The sequence below is a fragment of the Ambystoma mexicanum genome, chromosome 4p, assembly GCF_040938575.1.
Source record: "Ambystoma mexicanum isolate Mex_15411 chromosome 4p, UKY_AmexF1_1, whole genome shotgun sequence".
NCBI classification, from domain to species: Eukaryota; Metazoa; Chordata; class Amphibia; order Caudata; family Ambystomatidae; genus Ambystoma; species Ambystoma mexicanum.
In genome coordinates, this window is record NC_090927.1 from 830,616,880 (window position 1) to 830,642,877 (window position 25,998).

General features: G+C 48.4%; 1 protein-coding gene across 3 annotated transcripts in view; it reads left to right on the forward strand.

Moving 5' to 3' along the window:
- FBXL4 (F-box and leucine rich repeat protein 4) overlaps positions 1–25,998 on the forward strand; it is a 597,180-nt gene that overhangs the window by 130,194 nt on the left and 440,988 nt on the right. For all 3 annotated transcript variants that reach the window (XM_069606409.1, XM_069606408.1, XM_069606410.1), the window contains one exon: positions 15,938–16,534. In XM_069606409.1, coding sequence (XP_069462510.1) covers positions 16,023–16,534 — 512 coding nt within the window. In that variant the 5' untranslated portion in view covers positions 15,938–16,022. The remainder of the gene's footprint in view (positions 1–15,937; positions 16,535–25,998) is intronic.

The following is a 25,998-nucleotide window of genomic DNA, read 5'->3' on the forward strand; positions in this document are numbered from 1 at the left end:
CTTGTGACTCCCAGCCTTCCTACATGCTTGCTCCATCCGGGACCAGAGATCTTGCACCTTAACACAGTGCCACAATATGTGCACCAGGTCAGCTCTATCCCCCCGACACCAGGGGCACATTGGCTGTTTATGTTTATCAAATCTGGCCACTCTGTTGGGCGTCATATAGGTGCAATATAGTACATTTAACTGTATCAATTGAAAGCGGGTATTCCTGGACACCTCCTTGGGGAAATATGACAATGCGTTCCCACTCTTGCTCCCCAAGTTCCACTCCAAAGTCTGATTCCCAGCACACCTTTAGCCTGCGACTCAGGGGATTAGGTCTAATTGCCAGAGTACCATACAATCGGGACACCGGGCGGCCGCCGTCGTCCACCAGAGAGAACATCAAAACCAGCAGTGCCGTTGCCTCTGCTTCCTCCGGCCAGCCAACCCATTTACGCTTGGCCGCCCCCACCATTCTTATATAATGCAGGAACTGCCCGCCAGGAAGTCCAGTTTGCTCAGTGATGGAGTCTAGCTCTCTGAATTTGCCATTATCGAATATATCACCCCAGGTTGAGATACCCCATCCCTCCCAGCGTCTTGCCACTGCAAGCTCCTATCTATTCCTATATGTGACTGCCACTATCGGGAGGTCAGGTGAGTACGGGCAGTCCAGTTTCATCACTTTCAATGCTCTATGCCATACCTTCCTGCCCAAGCTGATTAATAGCGGCGTTGATCCGAAGCAGTTCATTCGGAGTCATAATCTCTGAGGTGGGCCGGAGCCTCCAGCCGCTGTAACAATCGCGACTCAGATATGACCACATCTGACAGCCATTTTGATACAAAACTAAGTTGTGCCACCAGGTAGTAACCCTACTGGTTTGGGAGCTGCACCCCCACCCTCCCTATACGGCAAACAGAGTTACCAAGGCAATCCTGTGCCAAGCCTCAAAGGAAACCCTGCACCAAAGTATCCAGTAATCGGAAGAAAGAGGCATTGATGAAGCAGTGAACATTAGTAAAAGTACAAAATTCTAGGCAGGACAATCATCTTTACTATTGCCACTGTACCCATTAGTGAGAGTGGAAGCCGAGACCAAAAGGATATTGACATCCTCAGCCCAGGCAATACACCATCAGTTTTGCGCGTGTGCATGTCTTCAGGTGTGTGCATAATGTGTATTCCCAGGCAGCAAAAAGCCCTCACCTCCCAGGGGAGTCCCATACCCGGCAAAGCCTCAGTCCTGACTCCGCAGAGAGCCGCCAGCTGGAAAATGCATGACTTTTCCCTGTTGAAAGATATCCCTGAGAATTTTGCTAAGTTGTCCAGCACTTCCATAATTATTGGTAGGTTATGTTGTGGATCCCTTATATACAGCAGGACATCATCCACATAAACGAAATTAAGTGGCTAGTGCCGGCAACATGAATACCCGCCTCCAAAAACTCTTGGTGTAGGTAGAACACAAGCGGCTCCAGTGCCAGCATGAACAGCATGGGCGATAGTGGGCATCCCTGCCGCATCCCTCTTTGAATGTCCCACGCCTCTGATACTTGCCTCCCAGATTTGACTCTAGCAGTCGGCGACTCATATAAAATCCTTACCCATCCCAAGAACTGTTCCCCAAACCCAAACACCTGCAATGCTGCAAAAAGCCATTCCCAATAAAGTGAGTATAGCGAGACCACTGCATATTGTTCAGAGCTCTCATTGATCTGTCCAATAATATTCTGCAACCGGTGCAAATTTAGGGCTGTGCTTGGGCCAGGGATAAAACCTGTCTGTTCACTATGTACCAGTCCCGCAATCACTCTGCGAAGCCGCCCTGCCAAAATTGTAAAAAACTTCATATCATAATTTAGCATACTGAGGGACCAATACGATTCACATTTATCTGCAGCGTTCGCGGGTTTGGGTATGGGGATCACCAGGGTTTTCTGCATGCTCGCCGGAAGTGTGCCTCTTGTGTAGGCCTCCTTGTAGACCTTGAGCAGCACAGGAGCTAGTGTCATGTTTTATGCTTTGTAAAATTCAGGCGGGAGGGAGTCCATCGCTCCCAGGAGCCTTACTTGTGGCAAGCGAGGCAGTTGCGTCATGCACTTCATCAACAGTGATGGGTTGATCCAGTGTGGCCTGTTGTGTGGTTTCTAATTTGGGAAGAGTTATTTCTGAGAAAGTGTCCTCTAGGTCTTTTTGGGGGACCTGTTCCTCATGGCTGTATAGCCAAGATTAAAACCTAGCAAAGATGTTGTTAATTCCCAACTGCGTCCTACATACGCTCCCATCCTCATCCTGAAGCACGGTTTTCAGGTGTCTGGGATGTTCCCGCCTGCATAGCCAAGACAAGAGCCTCCCGGGTCTATCTTCCTCTGCATGATCTCTGGTAGTCTTTGTGACATAATCAAACTTGGTGACACAATCAAACTTGGACAACCTCTCCCATGCCTCGAGGCAGCGGCTCTGAGTTTGTGCCAGGGTCCCTTCCCCCAATTGTAGTTTTCCACTTTGGGCCTCCAGTTCCTGTATCTCTTCCTCTATGCTTTCTAGTTCAGCCCTCAGCTTTCTCCTAATGCCCCCGCGCCAGCGATCACCTCGCCTCTCACCACCACTTTCAGGGTTTCCCATATGGTACTCCATTCCAGCACACTACCCATGTTATGCTCTAGAAACTCTGTTAACATCCCCTGCAATTTCTCCCTGAAGCTCTGGTTAGTCAGTGCATCTGACGGCATGCGCCACATCGGTATGGGACGGTCGCAGGCTCCCCAGCTTCCAAGTAACCACCAAAGGTGAGTGGTCTGATATTGTTCTCCCCAAGTTTTTGGCCCGCATCCAACAAAAATATAATCAATCCTAGTGTACAAGGAATGTGGCGATGAGTAGGAGTAGCCTCTACCCTCAGGATTCAGCTCTCTCCACACATTCGCCAAGTCGAGGTTTGCTAATGCCCCATTAAGCGCAGTGGATGCAGGCTATGGCCCTCCCCTGGGAAACGTGGGGGGGGGGGGGATCTGTCGAGCATATGCTCTCTAGTGTAATTAAAATCGCCTCCCCAGAGAAACAAGCTACCCTATGGTGTGTCACGTGTACGAACATGGGACGGAATTCCATGGTTTGGGAAATAAGAATTGACTATACACACCTCAGTGCTATCAATGTAACCCCGTAGGATAAGGTACCTCCCTTTCTTGTCAATCTCAATTTCCAGTAGTTGGAATGGCAAAGTGTTGATTATCCAATAAACACCCTCCCTAGCATACTAGAGTATGTGGCCCCATACCCTTACCCTACCCAATGCTCACAGACCTTTCCCAGCCCCTCGGCGTCAGGTGGGTCTCCTGAAGCAGGGCTATGGATATCTTTTTGCGTGCCAGGAAAGATTTCACCCTGTTCCTGCGCAGGTATGTGCCCATCCCAGGCACATTCCAGGTTAGTATTTTAATGGGGGTCAAAGATTGCGTCCACCCACCGGTGCGTTCCTAGGTGCACCACCACCCCATGCCTCAGTCTCAACAGACCCAAGACCCAGTGACCAGGTCCGTAGTCTCAGCACCCCAGCCCACCTGACCAGTGAACCCTGAAAAGAACCTTACGATCTATAGTGCGTGGAAAACATAAAACCAGAAACAACATAATAAACCAAACATACATTTGCCTAGCAGCTGCATGATGGATACAGTGCTCAGGTGCACCCATGCCACCCAGGCCTATCCAGGCCATAGTGAGCCAAGTAAAGGTGTTAGCAACAGGCCAACACCATCCTATGCATGGGACAGGCCAAATATACCACTGACGGGCAATCAAACGTTGCTCCCATCATAGGTGAAACAATTTGTTCTGGTGGAAATAGACCATATAGTGCTTCTGCAGTCCAGCAAAAGCCTTCCGTTTGGGGCTCAAATGCACCATTCCTTCAGCAAAGCCAAACAGCCTCTGCATCAGTACTGACTGCATTATGTGACTGGTTCTTTACCGCTTGCCAGATTGTTATTTTCCAGCCACATATTGACTACCGCAGGGGTCTCGAGGAAATGTCACCTGTCCTTATGGATGATTTTGAGCCTAGCGGGATACAGGAGCATATATTTTACATTTAGTTGCCTAAGTCTCGCTTTGATCGGTATAAGAGAGTTCCTGGCCCTCTGGACCGTCTGTGTGTAGTCCGGCTAGATGGCTATTTTGGAGTTGTCAAGTTGGATCTCTCCTCCTTCCCTTGAGTGCTTCAAAATCACCTCCCTGTCTAGAAAGTTCAATATTTCTGCGATGACTGGTCTAGGGTGTGACCCCCGAAGGGGGCCTCTTCTGTAGCGAATGGTGAGCACGCTCAACTGCAAAACCTTGCGATGGGTTCCCTGCGCCAATTTCCTGCAATAGTATGTTCTCCACATACTGGATGGGATTCGAGCCCTCAAGGCCCTCTGATGTTACGCCGGGCCCTCCCTTCAGCATCTTCAGACCGTAGTTCCAGGGCTGTGTTCCTCCTCTCCAGCTACTTAACCCGGGATTCCAGGTCCTTCATGGACTCTCATGTCTCCTTCAGTTCCTGCTTGGCCGACGTAACCCGCTCAGCCAGATTGCGACATCCTGTCGCAGCAGTTGCACATATGTCTTGACTTTGTCAATTCTGGTTTCCAATGAGGATCTCAGTGCAGCTATTGCAGCCAGCACCAAATCTTCCTGGGTGTCTGTGCCAGAAGCACCTGTCTCTTTCTGTGACGTAGACGTATTCTGCGCCTGTTTCCGGGGGCCTGCCTGCATTATTGAACAAGTCCATAATCGTAGATTTGCCCTTGCCTTTAGTGGAGGACATACCTCAGTGGGGTATGACGTCCTTTCGTATTTTTTAGGAAACGGGGGTTTGGGGGGAGTGTCCCCCCCCCCCAAAATGTGATGGGTTTTTTGAAAAAAAAATCGCGGTAAAAAACCCCACGAAAAAACATCCCGCGATGACATGGCATGAAACCCTCAGTGGGGGCGGAACTGACAGCATCCAAAGTCTCTGCCTTAGTTTCACGTTACGGTGTGCCTGTTCAGCTATCTACAGTGCACCTTGAGTGCGCCCTGCCGCAGTCTATATGGGGCAGTACACAGCCCGGTCTCCAGTTCCACAGGGACTGCCAGGCACCCCCACCCCCAGTCTCACTGGTGTAGTTGCTGCAACTAAGTGGAGAGAGCCCCGCCGAGGCAGTGCGCTTCAGCCAGTACCTTCTGCTATCACGTGGCTCCCACAGGTGTAGGAGGTCCTGGCACAGGCCCAGGCCTGCTTCGTGTCGCACTGCTGAATGCAATGCAGCGTTAGTGTGGTACCTCCTGCTCACTCCGCCAGGTGCCCCTCCTACGGCGGGGTGAGTCCAAGCGAACAATGTTTCCTCCAAGAAGTCCTCGGTGGCAAGGAGTGGTGAGCCACCCCACCCAGCTTCCTGAGCGTCACTAATTACAGCAACTTAATCCCGGGGCCTCAAGCCTCCAACGATGTGTCAGCCCGCCAGTGGCACGACCGCTCCAGCTACAAGCCACACCTCCCGCATCCTACTGCCCCAGGGCTGACAGCAGGGTGCAGTTTATTTCACCACGTGCCTCGGGCCACTCCTCTGATCCAAGAGGCTGTATTGTGTATGGCGGTAGAACCGATGCCGGCTGCCTCACCCAGACGTTCAATTTGTTGCCCTGCTCCAGTTTTGATGTCAGCACAGGCCCTCACCCGCAAACAAGTCCAGACCCTAGGGCGCATACAAAGCATGAGCCCCAGACCGCTGGAGCAGTCCTCTTCCAGCCACAATCGCCAGCGCAAGTGTGCTCCCCTGGGATCTAGCCACACACCAATGGACCCAGCAGCTCCCCTCTTACCGCGCTCCTCCTCATGCATCTGCCTCCAGGCCCTGGGTCGTCCCTCAGCAGTGTATCCGCTCTCCCGCAGCCGCTTAAATGCCGGACCGTTGTATCCGCGTGTGTGAAATCAGCTGCTCCTCAGCCTCGCAGCGCAGCACAAGCCCCAGGTAGTCTGCAGCCGCCCAGTGAAGTGGCCCTGTCCATGTAAGTTTCTGCTCGGGGGTTGGGAGGGTACGTTTGGTCCCCACTCCAACATATCCGTGGCGCGGAGGTCAGGTCCAGGACTCCGCCGCACCCACTCCAATTCGTCTGATCATACCAGCATATCCAGCAGACCCTTTCTCTGTAGATCGCAGGCCGCGCATAGACACCAGCCCACATGTCCTTGCAGATCTATGGTATCCGATGCCTGTGTGTGTGTGCGCGCGTCTTCACCTGCTCGGGCAGGCAGGTTTGCAAGCAGATTCAGGCACCAGCTCAATTCACTGGTTCCCCATCAAGGGATCCGGTGTCCCCCGTCCACAGTTCACATGTACCACGGGCAGGCGCATGGTCCTCTGGGGCAACCTGCCAGCAACCCTGAAAGCTCCCAGTAGTCGTCGCTTCCTAGACCGGCGTGCTCAGTCTTGCAGTCACGTCCCCCCCCCTTCTCGTCCTCACTGCCGCACAGCGCCGGTCGCCATTTTTTCCAGCGCAGAGCTGGTGCCTCAAACGCTCATTCTCTGGACAGCTCGTTCCAGCCAGCACGGAGCACAACAATTCAGAAAGGCGTCTGCTTCCCCTTTATGCAAATGTCCTTATAAGGGGTTAGGCTTATCTGCAACCACCATTTAACAGGATCAGTAGAGGATCTCAACAGGAGCTCTGTTAAATCACAGCCTCACACCATGGGCATAAGCCACGCCCCACGCATTTACAGCTCTTAAATACTGAATAAACATAAGTGTTCCTTCCTGGAAGAATCGCAGTGTTACAGGGAGTAGATGTATGTACTATAATCCTTTGATTAAACAGAGACTCTACTACTAGAGTTATGCCATCTTCAGCTCTGGCCGCACATAGTACTGAGGAATATGTGACTGTTTTCTATACTGGTCTATCTTGATCTCAACCAGTTCAGCATTCTTATTACAGCCTACCTCATTATTGCATTATATCTGCTTACAATAATTATAGGCTGTAGGATCTGTTTATTCCTTAGGTTGTCTTGGATGATTCCCTCTTGGTGCTCCTCTTTATCTCCCTCTTCCATCAAAGCCACCTCTTAACCCTTGCCTACCCACGAAGGCCTCGCTGCTGCCTATTCGGTAACAGTAGTGCCATGAATTTGTTTTCGATCTTATCTCTCTTCTGAATTTGCCATGCAACACAGTGATTCGCTACCATCACAAATTCTTAAAGGGCCTATTTTTTTCACCCTGCACACATTGTTTTTAACTGCACGTGGAGCATGGGTTTTAGACTGGAGACAAAAGAGTCAGCTATCTCCTCTTGGGTAGTCTTATCTCATTTCGTAATGCCTGAATGCTTTGTGAACACTATCTTCAGTCAGTCTAAGTAATCGGCCGGGTATTCTCCCTTATTTTGCCTACAATTGCTTATCTTGCCCCAGGCAGGATTGTAGAATTGAATGACTGTTGGGAGCTCCTTTATAAAGCACTGAGGTACCTCCCAAATATGAGGTAAGTCTCTGGTCAGATTTCTCAAGCCACCTGCCTTTCACGGGTCATGGACTATCATGAATCGATTTCCATCTGCATTGCCTACTGTCGCCTCATGAGCCTGTGCAGTCATGCTGTCCCCTCCATAAGTTATACCACCTCGCTTTGGTTTTCTATAGGACAAACCTAGCTGAAAACCAATAAGGCTCTGTATGTTGACATGAAATGGAGGTGGAGAGCAAAAGCTAGAGGGGTCTGCCAGTGTCCACAAGCATTGATTTACCAGATATAAGGATGTCAACTTTTGATCTGTGTTGTGATATTGTCCCAAAGTATGGGCGTGCAGTGGGTGAAAGCTATTCTGGTTTTGTTTTTCTTTTCCCTACTCTTGTGTTCATTTAAGCAGGCATTTACGACTCTGGAGTCAGGTGCTGCGGTTTATTCTTTTCAGCATGAAAATCATCATTAGTACCTCCAATTACCAGCTCTGCATTCATCGGTCATTCATCCATGTTCACTCTCTCTGATCAAGCTCCTCTTCAAAGAACACTTCTTTGCGAACAGTGCCGGTGGTGTATGAATCCACATATAATTTCATACTTGCCTCAGCCAGTTTAGTATACATGAGATGCAACACCTATTTGATTCTTTGAGGCCGGTCCTCTATCTTGGAATCCTTGCATACATGTACGCACGTGGAAACACCTTTGCAGAGATTTCAAAGTGAAGCTGGCGGGACTACGAAGTCTAACACATCCTCGGGCCGTGAAACCTGTCGAGTTCACATCTTGCTGTGGATTTGTGTGCTCCAGTACCCTCTTCATTATGCAAACCCTGGGCCCGTATTGACACAGCTCCGACTTTCACCTCCACCTCTTGATTTATATTCTCCAAAGGGCCAGTAGTGGGTTCCATGGAGCATATACTTCCCCTACCGTCCAGCCCCCACATCACATAGCGCGTGGCACCCAGCCCACTGTCTCTCCCCACACACACTCTAAGGGTCAAGCAGGGGACATGGTGACAATGCCATACATTTCCCTTGTACATAAAATATTACTTTTTCTTGAGCGGGCCTCTTTCCATAAGGTTGCTGCTCTCTTGCCTTTGCAACTGAAGAGGATGCGAGGTTGGCCTCACACAGGCTAAACTCACACTGACTCTTGCCACTGACCTTACTCCATGTACCTGACCTTTGCACAACTCTTCATGGGCAAGCAGCAGACCTTGCTCTATGGACCTAGTCTCTCAGCCAGGTTTACCGGTCTGCTCCACGGTTCTTGATCTGCGAGACAATGGGCCCATCATCAGCCAGACCCCTGTACTGAGCACTTCCTCACTCTCAATCACTTTGTTGCTACTCAGTCACATCTGTATCTGAAAGTAGGCACTGGCAGCTCCAGAGCATTACAGCAAGAAATAATTATCAAAATGGTTTACAAGAGCAGGTGTCCAATCTGGGGCACTGTAATGATGCTATGCCTGCCGCCCCGTTTGTATACTCTAGTTATACGGGACTCTCCTCTAAGCTTGTCCGAACTGTAGCCCAATCCATCCTGATTGGTTCCTTGCCCTTCTGTCCCACATTACCAGCCATTGTAATGGCCATCATCTCCGAATTCATGGAGTGTCCAGAGAAAGTGTCCAGAAGTTCCTAACTAAGGAGTTAACTTCTCTATCAGGGTGGAACAACCCTACCACCAGAGGGGGATTCCGATGACGGACAAAGGGCAAGCGGGCCCTGCCTGCTGTGTCTGGGTCCTCTACCATCCCAATCTCTTCACATCAGTCAGACACACACACACACACACACACACACACACACACACACACACACACACACACACACACACACACACACACACACACACACACACACACACACACACACACACACACACACACACACACACACACACACACACACACACACACACACACACACACACACACACACACACACACACACACACACACACACACACACACACACACACACACACACACACACACACACACACACACACACACACACACACACACACACACACACACACACACACACACACACACACACACACACACACACACACACACACACACACACACACACACACACACACACACACACACACACACACACACACACACACACACACACACACACACACACACACACACACACACACACACACACACACACACACACACACACACACACACACACACACACACCTCCTCTTTCTCCTCTTTCTCCTCTTTCTCCTCTTTCTCCTCTTTCTCCTCTTTCTCCTCTTTCTCCTCTTTCTCCTCTTTCTCCTCTTTCTCCTCTTTCTCCTCTTTCTCCTCTTTCTCCTCTTTCTCCTCTTTCTCCTCCTGGCTGGCAGTCAGGCACAGTGGAATAACCAAATGCAGTCTTGGTGCTCATTCACAGGGCCCGGCTAAACATTTGTCAGGGCTCGTGGGGGCCCATTTCAATATGATTGTGCCCCCATTGCCTACAGTTGGGTGGGATGGATACGGCCTGTAGCACTTTTGGGTTCCTTAAATATGAATGGATACAAAAGAATGCTCTTTAATCGCAAGGGGGAGGACGCCAGGGGGAGGTGAAACACTAAACTGCCACTGAAAAGTTAGCAATTGCTCTGTCAGCAAGGTGCTAACACAGATGAAACCAGTGTAAAACGCAAAGCAGTGATAACACTGATGGATGGTTAGTGCTATCAAAGGCATCCTGTAACATGCACACAAGGCAAAGTGTACATTTAATGCCATGAAAGAAAGAGATCTGTTGTGTGATGAATCGAGGGACTTCGTCCCATCTCCCCAACGGGAAGCCCCTCGAGAGGCTAGAGAGGTGAGCCCGCTCTGCAATACCCTCCCTATGGGTAGAGGCAAGTTGGACCTCACCAGAAGAGATTCCACCTCTGGGCACAAGGGCTCCCGTTCCCGTGAGGTACTCCCTTTAAGCTATACGTACTATGGCCTACATGGGAGTTTTCAAAATGCCAGAAACCATAAAGTATCAGAACTGGGATGAAGAAACTCCTAATGGATATCATTCTCTTAAGGATCATGTCCCTTAATTCATAACTCCCCATTATCTGGGTCAAGGAAATTAAAGTGTGAGTCCAGAGGAAGGAGAACGAGAAGAGAATGAAAAGAGAGACAAACGCATATGCAAGCTGGGGATGCCCCATCCTGCGGAACACCTGGAGACACTGGGAACGAGAAAGCGTGCAAGTTTCAAACTCCCTGGAGACTGCAGGACGGTACGCCAGACTTGCGGCTGACCCGCAGCACGAGAACCTGACAAACCGGGAGCCCAAGTAGAGGTGGTGTCTAGACCAGGGAGGGAAGTAAATGGTGGACAGCTAGTTCCCATATTGTCACCAATACCACCAGCAGAAGGTCATGGTGTGTGCAGGCGAGCAGCCGAACACTGTGACACCGTAACGAATCGGACGACTGGGAGGAGAGAGACGAATGCCGGAGAAGAGAAGGCTTCAGCGGCTCAAGAACAGTGGGAGAGCTCCATAGGAAGAAGGCTTCTGAATACGTTCCTCTTAAAGAACGAAGGTAACTGGGAGAACAGGAAGCTTGCAAAGATTCAAGGGAATCATTCTATCATGCAGTTTACTCGTCAAAGTAGAAGCTATGAAACGAAGTTCACTTTCAAACAAAGTAGCTACACATGTTGTGATTCAAGAGAAAGGATTGTTGAAAAGCTGAACAGTGTGTGAGAAAACCAATGCATAAAAGTACCCTGGAAAAAGGGGGGGAGATAACCCGTCATTCTGTACAAGACAAAGATAATAGCAAGAAAGGAATAGATGAGCCAGAGTTCAAAGGAACTAGGCAATTAAGTCAGACACAAAGCCAAAACTGACCCAGGTACGTGGAACTTTTATTAGCCAAGAGAGAATACATGGTTGCCCAGGGCCAAGAACGTAGAGCTCATAAGGAAACCCCAAAAGGAAACTCCATGGACCAGGGAAAACTCAATAACCCAATTGAGGAACTTCAGAGAACGATCAGAGAAGTCACGAGAGACTATTTGCGGATTGTATATTAAAGACTGGTAATGGAGGTACCCTTGGGAGAAGGTAGTCTTTTTTCTGACTGAAGTTAGTTTTCATAAGTGGTAGGATTAGTTAGGATAGTTTTTGGACAGCAGATTTATTTCTTTTCGCCACTTGCGACTGACAAACGAGCATCTTAGTTGGTAACATACGTGGGGCCCACCCATAGCGATAGGGCAAGTTGGGCCTTATAGCGTTACTTTAATAAAATATCAAATATCATACCATTTGAGTCTGATGTTTGTCATCTGACTTGCTACAGTTGCTGTCTAGTAAGACTGCCAAAATCTCCCTGATGGTCTTGACACATACACAGAACAACAACATCACAACACTGTAGGACTGTTGGGCATACAAGGCACCGATATGTTCTAATTTGTCTTCTGGACCTGTCCAGCAAAAGATACGCAGAACTCTAATTTGCTTGATCCATGATCAGAAGCAACATCACAGTAAATAACATTACATGTGCTCTGCAATATATAAATATTCACGATTATTAATATGTAAAAACGCAGTAGTTTAGTAAACCATGAATGTTTTTCTTCATAGGAAAAATTGCAAATGAAGAGCCTCATAAGTTGGGCGGAGCAGTAAAAAATGCAACGGTAACACTATTACTGCTCCGCCCAATTATGAGTTGGGCAGAAAGTCGCCCAGCTTTACCTCCAGCTTTAAGCTGGAGGTAAATCTGGCGGGTTTCTGCCCATTTGTGGCGCTATTGCTGTGGCACAAATTCGCCGCGGTGATAGCGCCCAGCATGCCCCGTAGAGTCCTATGGACTGTTTAAATAAATGGTGACTTGCAGCCTTAACGCAACTCAGGATCTGGCGCTAATAGCGCTGGACCAAGTTGCGGTAACGCTATTTGTGTTGGCTGTATCCTGGGAAATTTACCGCTGGGATACTGCCAAGCTTCTGATGAGGCCCTAAGTGACTTCTAGCAACACCAAATGTCAACAGATCAGGCACAGAGAGATTAAATGATTTGCCCAGGATCACACATTTCGTTAGTGGTGAAATCAGTATTTGGGCTCAGGATGTGATTTAAGCACTTGACTACATATCTTCGCAGTGATAGGTCACATACATATGTTTTCAAGTTTGGGTTTCCAAAAACTAAATTATTTGTTTTTATATCAACAGCTTGAAAAGTACACACATCACATAAGAAACAAATCTGACATTATATACATCGTTCTAGAAATAGGTCAAGCAAAAAAGACATGCATAGCTTTATTTTCGCCACCCTGAATGCACGATTGCAGTATCAGCCTTCAAAGAAATGTGGACCTAAAAACAATATTATTTGGTTTAAAAAAAAGGTATTCATAGTGAATGAGAGTTCAATATAAGGTAATCTGCTTGAGCCAATATTTTACACAGTTTGCTGCGTTATACTCCCCTCCCATTTATTATCACCCACCAATCGCACCTTTTAAGGGACAACAGTCCTTACCCAGGCGCCCCTGTGTCTGGGCCATCAACCTCTAATCGGTATATTGAAATGAGGTGGACACAAAGCTGTATCTGGGAAAGGCGCTATGTTTCTGCGTGTTTAACTGCCAAACGTAAAGTGTGAGCTGGGAAGACTTTGGACAGCTGATCCTGCTTCAGACGAGAAAGGTCTCGCCTTAATCCTCTTCTGATCTGGCTGTGTGCAAGACACAGCCCATGAAATTGGGACAGTCACACAAAATGCGGGATGGTTGGCCGCCCTACAGACACACCCAGCCCTGTTCCCTGACCTTGGGTTTCATCTGGGCTTGTTTACCTGCCAACTTGGTATAAGGTGAACACTGAGAACTCGCACAAAAGGCATTTCCGTCAACTATGTGGATCTCTTTGGCCCATTTAAATACATGTATCTGTTGCAGCTGTGACTGCGTATAGGTGGGCAGCTAGGGCAAGCACCTGCCCACCTCAAATCACAAATGTACTCCCCTTTTACTCCTTTCCCTCCTGCTTCCTTTTTCTTCCATACAGCATTTTTGTTCGCCCCCTCTTTTTCCTCGCTAGCAATTTCCGCTCTATTATCCCACTCTTTCCTGTTCTTTTTGAACACTGTCGTCCCCTGTTCTTGCCTCACTCCCTTAATCCTCCTGCCTTTTTCTTTCTCCATTTCTGCCAAAGGGTCTTTGTAATGATCCCACTCTGCTGCTATTCACATACTCACTGGCCTTCCTTCACTCCATTTTTCCCTCCCTCGTTTACCCACGTCACACACCATTTGCCTTTACATTGCTGCCCCTCCACACCCCATTCCTTACACACTTGCCTCCCTTCTCTCTCTTTCCCCTCCCTCATTCTTCATTTGGCTCTGGCTATTTAGGTCTCCATTATTCCCCTTTGTCCTTACATTCCTGAACCCTCTGCTCTCTATTTCTCCTCCCTTTTAATCATCTTTACCCTGCATTTCCTGTCACTCTTGTGCTTCATTAACTGTTGCCCCATTCTCCTGCCCTTGTTCATTCTCTGTACACATGCACCCTTTACTCTCACCTGGCTCCCTTCAATCACCTTATCTCCTGCCTTCCCCTACTCTGTCTCACTCATGCTTCTGTCCTTCATTCTCCACTCTCCTGTCTAATCAGAGTTCATGTTACTGGCTACTGCTCTACCTTTCTCCCTCACTATCCTGCCCATATTCCCTCTCCATTTCCATTAAATACCCTGCAGCAGGGCCCTGTGGAGCTGGACGAGATATGGGGTTGGTGGGTTGGAGTGAAGGGGTGTTTCAAGTGCCACAAGTAGCACCTACAAAAAAAGGTAACCCCTCGTATGTTTTGGGATTAAAAGGTGAATTTCTTTAAGTCTATGATGTTCAATGACATTTTAAGTGTGTGGGGGTAAGAACACCAGGGGCATGCACAAAATTGTTCTGCATGCTGTTGGAATTATCCTGTGATATCCCCTCCTGTAATGTCTCTTCCCAGTGCCCATATTATTGCCCATTGCCTTGAACCCTATCATTTCCAACATTAGCTTCAGGCTTGATCAGTCAATATTACCACCATTGACAGCAAAACCTGGTGAGGAGGCCCAGCTGTCTCTAGCTGGAGTCAGACCCCCAAACACAGAAAACTGTAAAAAGAACAACACAACTTTTATATTTTTTTAGCATTTGTCTCTAAAGTTCATCGTTGTGCTACTCTGCCCACTCTAGGCTCCACTTCCAAGACACGCCCACCCGGGGCCCTCTGTCATGTTTGCCCATGGGGCCCTTTGCCTTAAATCTGCCACTGCCTATCACATGCTAGTCCTTCTCTGGTCCCGGGGGCCAGGTGCATTGGCACATAAGTGCAGGCGCTAATTAGCTTACCTTGTCTGCCACATTCCAAAAGGCAGGGAATGTACTGGAGTTGTCCTCTTTAGTGCGGCTCCTGGCCCCACTACTCAGACAGGGAGAAGACCTGCCACAAATTGAGTGTCCTTCACTGAGACATATCTAGTAGCATTGGCGCAGGAGAGCAACTGGGACGGTAGGGGTACTTTCAAGGAGTAAATTAGGATGGTCTGGGTGTGCTCATCTTTCACCAACGTACTTGGTTCTCATGTGATAGGGAGAACATGTTTCATCCGGCGTCCCTACCTCACACTGTCAACCAGTCCAAGCTCTTCTGTGAGATGGCTTACTCGCATCTTGGGGAGGGAGGGGTCCTGGTGTTTTTTTTCTGTCTGGTAGGGCCCAGAGTCTCCTCATTTCTATGGGTTAGACCGTTCGCAAAAGATGATGGCAGCTTGGATGACCTACGACTACATTGTATGTAGTCGCTACACATTTTAACTACGAATTTGTACCTAATCTGACGTCTAATATTCGAGCATCTACCGGGCACAGGGCCAAGCCTTGAGACACGACTCCACCCTGCCACAGTACTCGTTGTAGAGTGGCATTTTAATACAAACACACCTTAAAATTAAATGGACTTAATGATGTGCATTTGTTCTGTAGAAAATATTTAATCACCTAATGTCTATTCGTGTAAATATTTTATTTGCAAGATTGTTAGAGAGCAACTCATAAGTTTTATTTTTGAACAACACACTGATGACAGAAAAAACACTTTTCAAAAGGTGTTTGCAAGGTGAATGGGCTTGTGGGATGATATTGTACTTGTCCCTGAAATGTTGAGCCTTCATTTGCTGACGCATCTTTTAAGTTTTGGTCATGGATTGTTTTTCCTCGTTGAAATTTGGCGAGCTTAATGGAATAAAGACTGTACCATTTGCGCAAAGATTGGGGCACAGTTTCCATTACATTGCACAATACAACACACAAGTACAAAAACATGTAAATAACGTTTGCATTAATGCTATTTACTTGTAAATTGTTTTGTATACTAACAATGGTTCTTCTGTTTTATCCATCAGTATGGTTTTCCGCGCACTTCGTGGGATATTGTCACCCTATACAAAGAAAAGAAAAGCATTTGTCTTCATCGTAACTCGGATCTAGATGTCTCCTATGTTTCCCATGCTTACAGTTCTGAGCATGTTTTACTATATCTGCCTTCGGCGCAGAGCCAGGACAGCTACTAGGGGAGAAATGCTCAACAGTCGTCGAGCTATTGAAACCAACAACCGAACACTGTCCATGCCATCCGAAGCAGTACAATATGCCAAAGAAGTGCTTGATTTTAGCTCTCACTATGGAAGCGAAAACAGTATGTCCTACACCATGTGGAATTTGGCGGGGACACCAAATGTTTACCCTAGTTCTGGCGACTTTACTCAAACTGCTGTCTTCCGAACGTATGGGTCTTGGTGGGAGAGGTCCCCTAGTGCGCCGCTGCCTTTTAATAGAACTCCATCCGATTTTTACAGCCAGGAGTATGTAGAACTCGCATTTGAGGAGCCCGTTTACCCTACAGCAATTCACATCTTGGAGACCTATCACCCTGGAGCCATCGTGAAGATTCTTGCCTGCTCTGCAAATCCTTACTGCCACAATATACACGCTGAAGTAAGGTAAACGTACACTTTTTATGACTTTGCTTCCTTGGTTTTAGCACTGCAAGTATTCCAGACCTTAATGTGATAATTGTATAAATACTTAAAACCACCAGTAAAGTAAATGGCGTCTATTTTGTATCTAAATATATCCATCGGGCATGGATTAGGAGGACGAGGTTAATCAACTGTGACACCTCTGCTGTGTTGACTATTACTACGGGATTTTAATCTTACATTGTTATAAATCGTCCCTTTTTGAAGTAGCATAATTTTAACTTCACTAGGGGAACATTTTACTTTGATATCTTTTTTAGCTTTTGTGCTATTAATATCTTTTATTATTGTTGTAATCATGTTCTGTGAGGTATGATTCCAGGTTGAAATCGTATTGTGCTTTTTTGGTTTTATACTGAATAAAGTGAATGCCAGATAAATACTTAACAAAATGAAAAACAATACTAACATGGACAAGATAAAATGTGATAACCAAGATGAATAGATATGTATAGTCATTATAATTACGCATCAAGAAGTAGGTAGGCAGAGTGAGCAGTGTCCTGGAATAAGGAGTAGTTGTGAAGGCACCATGAAGAAGACACAGACAACGGAGTAGAGTTTTGGGATACACACTTTTATTAACCAAAATGTGGAGTTTAAAAAACTTCATAACTTGCCCTATGCTAAGGTGGGATTTACCTACCTAAATGAAACTAATGATAATCTGTGTCAGGAAGTCCAAAGCAAATGGCTGTCTGTGTCAAAACCTATACTTGCCCTTACATCTAACTGTATACCATGTGTAGGGATGTCCGCATCAAATGAAAAGCGTTCAAATAAAAGTTCAGAACTTCTTCCAGCTCTTGGATGGAAAAGAGTATGGAAGTCATTCTGGACGTCGGCCCTTGTGGGGGCCTCTGGGGTGGTGGGTCATACATATAACCCATCCCTTGTCTGCTCCTGCATTCTCTTTGAAAAGTGTACCCATTTCCCACAATTCTAACATTGTGAAGGCCCCATTCCTCCCCCTCTCGGCCCCATTCTTCCAAAGCCCCACCCCCTTGCCCCTAAAAACCCAACTCTTCCACGTGGCTGTCCTCCTTGATGCCACCATTGCTTCCTCTGCTTGTCACCTATGAGCTGTTTCCTTGTCACATTCCATTTTTCTTCTGCAATGGTGTATTATTATGCTCTGTATTTCGAATGGATTGTGTCCTCCAACGTATTACACATCTTTGACATGTAATGTCCACAGCTGTGTACTTCAGAACTTTTTCGGCAGAGGGGCGTCCTGCGTCGATGACGTCGGGTCGATGTCCCTCAAAGGCCTCCGTCGAGGGCGACGTCACCGGATGTTATAAATAGGTCGCACGACGCCCGTAGCCTCAGTTCCGTTTTTTCCGCGAACGTGTTTGCTTCAGAGACTCGGTGCGCCTCGTGTATTCCTCATGAATATGTCGTCTTCTTCAACCCCTCGGACTCCGCGGTCTGGCTTCAAGACTTGCCGGGACTGCAAGTTGAAAATGTCGATTAGAGACCCACATCGCATTTGTTTGTGGTGCTTGGGTGAGACTCACAACACTGACAACTGTTCCAAATGCCAGTCGCTAACTGCTAAGGCCTTGCGGGAGTGTAAGGGAAAGATTCAGGTAGGTAGGGGGCTAGGTAGGGGTTCGAAACGCAGTAGGTCTCGTAAATCCAAGTCCAAGGGTATGTCCACCGATGATTCGAGGGGTGACTCTCCGCGTCGGAAGGAGTCTCGGGGGTCTCGGTCCCGGAATGGTTGCGACCATTCGTCCTCCTCGTCTCGGCATTCTAGGAAGTGCCGTCACCAGTCGCCTTCCCAGTCCTCCTCGGAGGATGGTGCAGCGAGAAAAGTGGCTTGTCCAACTGAGTCCTCGACTCTGGAGGAATGGGCTGCCTTTAGGGAGCAGATGTTGGCTATTTTCCATTCGCAGGGCCCAGTTCCGTCCGCAAAGCCGACGAGGAACGGTCTCGATCCGTGGCTCGTATGCCTTCGGGCTCGGGTCCTCGGCGCAATCCTCATAGGGAACCTTCGAGGTCCCGTTCGGACAAGGTTCAGGATGGTCGCAAGAAACGTGCTTCCAGGTCTCGGTCCTCGTCCCTAGTGAGACCACAGAAACCTACTAAGGGCCCGAAGGCGGCATTGATGCTGTGTCTGTCGGATACGGCCGTCGAAGCTTTGCCTTCGTATCAGCCCCCGGCACCGTCGGCGCCCTTGTCAACGCCAAAGCCGTCGACGCCCTCGATGCCGAAGCCATCAGCGCTCTCAACGCCTTTGGGGCTTTTTGGCCAAAATTTACCATCGGAGATCCCTGGTACTGGGAATCCTCCAAGGAAGGCTACTTCCAAGCCTGTCAGGCCTATTATGCATGCGGAAGTCGGGTTTTGCCCCGGATGTGCAAGCACGTCTTTTGAACATGCCCTTTGATGGCACGCATTTGTTTGGCAGCAAGGCTGACGTGAGCCTTGATAAGTTGCAGACCTCAAAAGCTGCAGCAAAATCTTTAAGCGCAGCTGTGCGTCAACCTCTGCCTTTTCGTCCTAGGGGACAGCAGTGGAGGGGAGGTTCTTTTCGTTACTACTCCTTTGGTAGAACGAGAGGAGCCGCCAGTCAAAGGGGTCACCGTAAAAGTACCCGTTGTGGTCGGGGAAATCGTGGTGCCAAGGCCGCTCAGGCAGCTGCCTCCTTACCGTCAGGCGCTGCCGCAGCCGCTCCAAAACAGTCATGAGGCCATGTCCCATGGTCCGGCGTTTGGGGGCAGACTGTCTCAGCATCTCGAAGAATGGCGAGCTTTTAATTTGGATGCGTGGGTTCTGGATACCATAGCCCACGGCTACTGCCTTCCCTTCCTAAAGCGGCCTCATGACAATCCACTAGGGAATCTCTCTTTGAAGCTTCCAGATCCGCTGCTTGTGCAGGAAATCTTGACCCTGCTAGAGGAAGGCGCTATAGAACTGGTGCTTGTAGCGGAGAGCAACAAGGGATGGTATTCCCCTTATTTTTTGATTCCAAAGAAAGACGGGGGATTGAGACCCATCCTGGACTTGCGTTGGTTGAACCAACTTCTCAGGGAGGACAAATTCAAGATGGTCACACTTTCTCAAGTCCTCCAGGCCCTTCAGCTTCAGGATAGGTTGGTGTCTCTGGACCTACAGGATGCTTACTTTCATGTGCTGATTCATCCTAAGCACAAAGGTACCTAAGGTTTGCAGCTGGCGACTCGCACTTTCAGTTTTGGGTCCTGCCATTCGGATTGACCTCCGCCCGAGGGTCTTCACCAAGCTAATGGTGTTGGTGACAGCGTATGTCAGGCGAGGGTGGGGGGGGGGATTCACGTCGACTCCTACATGGACGACTGGTTGATCCGTGCGCGTTCTCCTGAGCAAGCATTGGGTCACCTCGGTCTAACCTGCCGCTCTCTCCACAGGCTGGGCCTCTCCCTGAATTTCAAGAAGTCGTATCTGACACCTTCCCAACAGCTCCAGTACATCGGGGCTGTGTTGGACACGTCCTTGGTGAAGTGCTCGCCTCCCAAGGTGAGGGCTCATCACATTGTGCAGATGGTGAACAAGTTTCAACATGCCCAGAGTCTCCTGGCTTTCGAATTCTTAAGGTTGCTCGGCCTCATGGCATCCTGCATTTTTCTGGTGCCAGAGGCAAGGCTGAGGATGAGATCCCTGCAATGGGTCCTAAAGATGCAGTGGTTGCAGTTCTCAGGCAAGATGTCTGATCCCGTTCAGATTCCAATCGCGGTCTCCCAGGATCTTCTGTGGCGGGCCACGAAGGGAACCTGATGAAGGGGGAGCCGTTTTGGCAACCATGGCCTGAGGTGACTGTAGTGACGGATGCTTCCCTCACAGGATGGGGCCCTCTTGCCAATGACTTGACCGCCAGCGGACCTTGGTCTCCGTCGGATTAGAGCTGAGGGCCATCAGGCTAGCTCTCTGTCCGGGGGAAGAGTGTCCAGAGGGACAACACAGTGACCATGCATTACCTCAACAAAAAAGGGGGGTAGGGTCACTTCCAAGCTCTCACGAGTGGGAGTTGGCTCAGGAAATCCTTCTGGAGATCTTTGCCCTTTGTGGAACCCCATAAGTGGATCTCTTCACCACCAGTGCCAACCGGAAGTGCAAGAGGTTCTGCTCAAGGGAATTTCCTCCGAGAGGAGCCTTAGGAGACACATTCGTAGTGGATTGGTCATTCCCACTGCTGTACGCGTTTCCTCCAGTCCCCGTCATTCCTCAAGTGTTAAGGAGGCTTGGATCCCACATGATCATCATTGCTCCGTATTGGGCCAGGAGAGCATGGTACCCGACCTTCTAGAAATGTCCATCTGACCTCCACGCCGTCTTCCCTACCGAGAGGACCTGCTCTCGCGAGAGGGGGGTCAGGTTCTCCATCCAGAGGTCAGGACCCTCAACCTTCATGCTTGGTATCCGAAAGGTTGCGATATAAGGATTGGGACCTCCCGGATGATGGGATGGAGGTGCTGCTTTCGGCCAAGGCCAGCAACAAAATCCCTGTACCGTTGGCGTAAGATTTGCGACTGGTGCAGACGACAAAATGTTGATCCTTTTCAGTGTTCCATTGCTATGGTTTTGTCTTTCTTACCTTCTTTGGCCCACATGGGCCTTCAAGTAGGTACCCTTAAAGGTTACCTGGCGGCGCTGTCTTTATTTAAGCGCTCGTCTGAAGAATGTTCTTACTTTAAGATTCCTTTGATTTCTCAATTTCTTAAATGACTTACTAATGTGTTCACGCCATACCCTTTCCAAGTTCCGGTTTGGGATTTGAATATGGTTTTGAAATTTCTAATGGGTGCCTCGTTTGAACCTTTGCACTCTTGTCCTTCGAGATTATTGTCCTTCAAGAGAGTGTTCTTGGTTGCGGTTACTTCCGCTCGCAGAGTGAGTGAATTGCAGGCACTTTCATCTAAGCCGCCCTTTACTGTGTTACACAAGGACCGGGTTGTACTAAGGGTACGCCCTTCCTTTCTACCTAAGGTAGTATCTGAGTTTCATTTGAGCCAGAAAGTGGTTCTTCCTTCTTTCTATCCTCCTCCTCATCCTAGTAAGTAAGAGTATTGACACCTTAGGTTGGATCCTAGGAGAGCTCTGAGCTTTTATATTTCTAGGATGTCCAGGGTCAGAGTGGATGATCAACTTTGTGGGATATGCTGAACACCGATTGGGCCAGGCTGTTACCAAACAGACCTTGTCCAGGTGGATTGTCCTCACCATTACTGAGTGTTACCGATTGGCGGGTAAGGACCTTCCTGAAGGGTTGCGAGCTCATTACACTAGGGGCGTGGTCGACTTCTACAGCCCTCCAACGAGGAGTTCCTATTAGGAATATTTGTGATGTAGCCACATGGGCTTCTATCCACACCTTTGTTAAACATTACTCCCTGGATACGATCCATGGTCAAGATATGGCCTTTGATAAGGCGGTTCTTTATTCCGCCATCTGATTGGGTACTCTAAATTCTTTTCCCTCCTACATTTTCTGGTACTGCTTTGGGAGTCTGTCAAAGATGTGGAATACGTTGGAGGACACAATCCATTCGAAGAACAAGTTACTTACCAACTGGTTACGTTCTTTCGATTGGATGTTCCTCCAACGTATTCCACATAGCCCTCCCAGCCTGCCCCTCTGGAGAATTCCCTATGCGATTGCAGCCTACGTTTGTGCAAGGCTATGTGCAGTCAAGCAGGCATTGGATTGGTGCCACACGTTCTGGGGGACAAAAACAAAAACTGAGGCTATGGGCGCCGTGCGTCCTATTTTATAACATCCAGTGATGTCTCCCTCAACGGAGGCCTTCGAGGGACATCGACCCTATTTCATCGACGCAGGACACCTTCTGCCGAAAAGTTTCCAAAGTACACAGATGTGGACATTACATGTCAAAGATGTGGAATACGTTGGAGGAACATCCAATCGAAAGAACGTTACCAGTTGGTAAGTAACTTGTTCTTCCGGTGACCCCTTTGCTTCAATGTCCATGACTTTTGTCTAATAACTTTTGCGCCTCTTTGGGTGGGCCCTTTCTAATGATAAAATAGAAAAAGGGTGTTGACTGGTCCCATGAGCTACCCGTCTCCACTCTCCACATCTACTGAACTTTAAGAATGAACTGAGATGGGTCTTCATCATCGCCCACAGTACATTGCATTAAACACTGTAGATAAGGTGTGTCGGGGAAAACCCGCAGCAGTGCGTCGCATACTTTTTCCTGAATCGTATTAAATGATGCTCCATCGTGTGCATCGTTCCCAAAATTCACTCCCTGGTATCCTGCTTTCACCCACACATCTCCTCTTGATCTCCAATAGTCGCTACCAATAAGCTTTTTATGTCGCCGACTGCCAAGGGTACTCTGACGGTCTGCTTTTCAAATGCATGAATCCATTTGCCTGCGTCCGCCGCGAGGGTCAGGAGCGCCTTTATCAAATAGTTTTTGCCCATCTGCGCCCACGGCACAGTGCGGTGTGCCGCACCCCTTGGGTATAAGGGTCACCTGCATCTTTGTTCTGCCTCGTCACCCCTTCTCCGACTTCCTTTTTTCCTTGCCCCTGCCATTACTCCAAATCTGCTCTTCAGCCTGCCTTCCCACAAACTCTGTACCCGGGGAGTCTGTTCAGGCACCTGCTCTACCTCTTTGTATGTATCATCCTCATACTCATCGAATGTGCTCGATCCGTCTTTCTCCCGTCAACGAGATCCTAGATTCTCGCAACCTCAAACTGTCTTCCCACTCGGCCTCTTCTCCCTCCTTTTCTATGTGCACATTCTTTATAGCTGTGCTATCTATCCTGAACACACAATCCCCTGCCTTCCACCCATCTAACCCTTGCTCTGCTGGTTTGTCAGGCTTTACTTCAGGCTGCGCTGCTCACAGTCTATTAAATTCTGTTTGTGCCTCTGCCAGTGCCACTTCTAGGTCTCTTTTATTGAAATAGGAATGTGGTAGGACATCCGGAGGGAATGCATACAGGGGTTGTGGGGCTGTCTCTGTAGTGGAGACATAGGTCAGGTTAGTTTATCCTACTGCGGGGTGAGCTGCCAATGGGTATATTCCCCTGTGCTCCATAGGTGCCCTGCCCTCCTTTCCTGTACAGTCACCCTTGCTATCACATTGCGCTCTTCCTCCTTCAAGATCTTCTGTATCTTGAAACATTTTCCATAGATCTAATATCTCCTTCCTCTTTTGCAACCGTTTCCCCTTATATTTAGCTGTTAGAAATATAGACATGTGTATGGGATCCCTGCTCTGGCCATGAGCAGGGAATCCCCCCATCTCTTGTTTCCGTCACCCACTGTTTGTGGTACTTTTCGATTCTGTCACAATACAGTAGAAGGGCCATATTGATTGATTTATTTATATAGTGCTTTACACCAAGGCGCTGTACAGTGGAACAACAAAATACAAAATAACAACAACATTTAACAATGAGAGCAAAATTTACATCTTGAATCATTCAACAAAACAGTGCAAAGAGCAATTAACTTAGGTGGGGGGAGGTGGAAAGGGGAGAGGGAAGAGGTGGGGGGGAGTAGGAGATGGACAGGGCGAGGGAGAATGGAAGGGAAAAGAGACGGGAGAGAGGAATCAGATGTGGGTAAAAAGAGGGGGGGGTGCGGGGAAGTGAAGAGGGCAGAGGAGAAGTTTTCAAGGAGGAGAATGGATTGAAGGGAAGTGCGAAATGAGGTGAAGGTTGTGGTAGAGCGGATTGTAAGAGGGAGCGAGTTCCAATGCAGGGGTGCAAGGAGTTGGAATGAGCGGAAACGGGAGGAAGCGGAAGGGGAAGGAGGAACAGTGAGAAGCAAATGGTCAGCGGAGCGAAGGGAGGGGGAGTAGAAGGAGAGGAGGGAGGAGAGATAAGGAGGAGCAAGACCATGGAGGGATTTGAAGACAAGGCAGAGAAAGTAGAACTTTAGTTGTGAGTGGAAAGGTAGCCAGCCAAGGTGAGAGAGCGAGGAAGAGATGGAGTCACGGGAGGTAAGGAGACAAAGGGTACGGACAGCAGAGTGGTATATGGATTTTAGAGGGGCAAGCGGAGATGCGGGAAGTCCAAAGATTAGAGAAGAGCAGTAGAAGAGGCGGGAAAAGATGAGAGAGGAAATTGGGAGTTTGGTGGCGTGGAATGTGAGGGAGGGATGGATTTTGCATATAATTGTAGAGGTGGTATCGGCAGGAGCGGGAGGTGAGTGAAATGTGTTGTGAGAAGGTGAGAGAGGAGTCAAAGAGTACGCCTAGATTACGAGCTTGGGGGGAGATAGGGAGATTTTTGGGAGAGGAAAGCGAATGAAAGGAGAAGGGGAGGGAAGGGGAAGAGAGTTAGAGGGGAAGAAAAGGACTTCGTTTTTATCGCTGTTAAGAGAGAGAAAGCGGGAGGACATCCATATGCATACACTCTCTGGGCGTTTCTCCCCCCATTATAATGGACCATGCTCCTCACTGTCTCTACGCCTCTGCTAACGCGCCGCTTTCAAAAAAGTCAATCCATCATTCCGTCCCATCAAAAAACAGTTTCACCCACCCCCTCTTTCTTCCCACACTCTTACACTCTACACATTCCAAACACAGTACCACTTACACAACGCCCCTCCTCGGCCCTCCACCTTACACAAAAGTGCAAACAAAACAAGCTAAAATAGCAAGCTAAAATAAGAACTGCTATTTGCGAGCCCACTAATTATTCGTGGCTCCTATTTGTTTAGTTTTTCCTCTGTTACACAATATCTGTGGTACCCCATTCTCCCCATAGTTGGGAAGGCTCTCTACCATTCCATTTTCCTCTCCTTAATATTTTCCTTAAAGAATTAATAATGCCAAAAAATAACCACACCCATACTGCACCAAAACTTCCACTATCCGTATAACCACACCCTTCACACTCTCCCATACACCCGTCCCCTACTTGTTATCACTTGCAAGTTTATACTCACATGCACGTGTTGACTCAAACTCGTCAGTCACTGGGTCCAAAATAACACCAGCCTGCACTCTCCTCTGAGCCGTGCCCCGCTCCAAACGCAAGACCCGAATTCTGCAAAGATGGCTCCTGTAAAACCATTCAGGAATACATGTTTTTCGGGACTGTAGGTGGGCGCGGCCCCTCCGGATAAGCGGGCTGGACGCCTCTACAGGTTCGGGGGGTGCTGGAATAACAGGATCAACCCCGCTTTTGAACTACAATTTATCCCTCCCTGTACCTCGCATTACAAATAGTGTCATTATCATTATTTACTTTATTCGTCCATAGGACATCAAAGCACATCCTATCAATACAATTCTAGAGATTCCAATACATTACTTTAGGCAAAATATTAAAAATTCAAAATCAGAAAAAAAGGATGAGGGATTACTAAGAACCCACCCAATATCTGGGTATTCAGAAAGAAGTCACTTCTTATACAACACCATACTCAACTCCACAGCTCTAAAGCCACC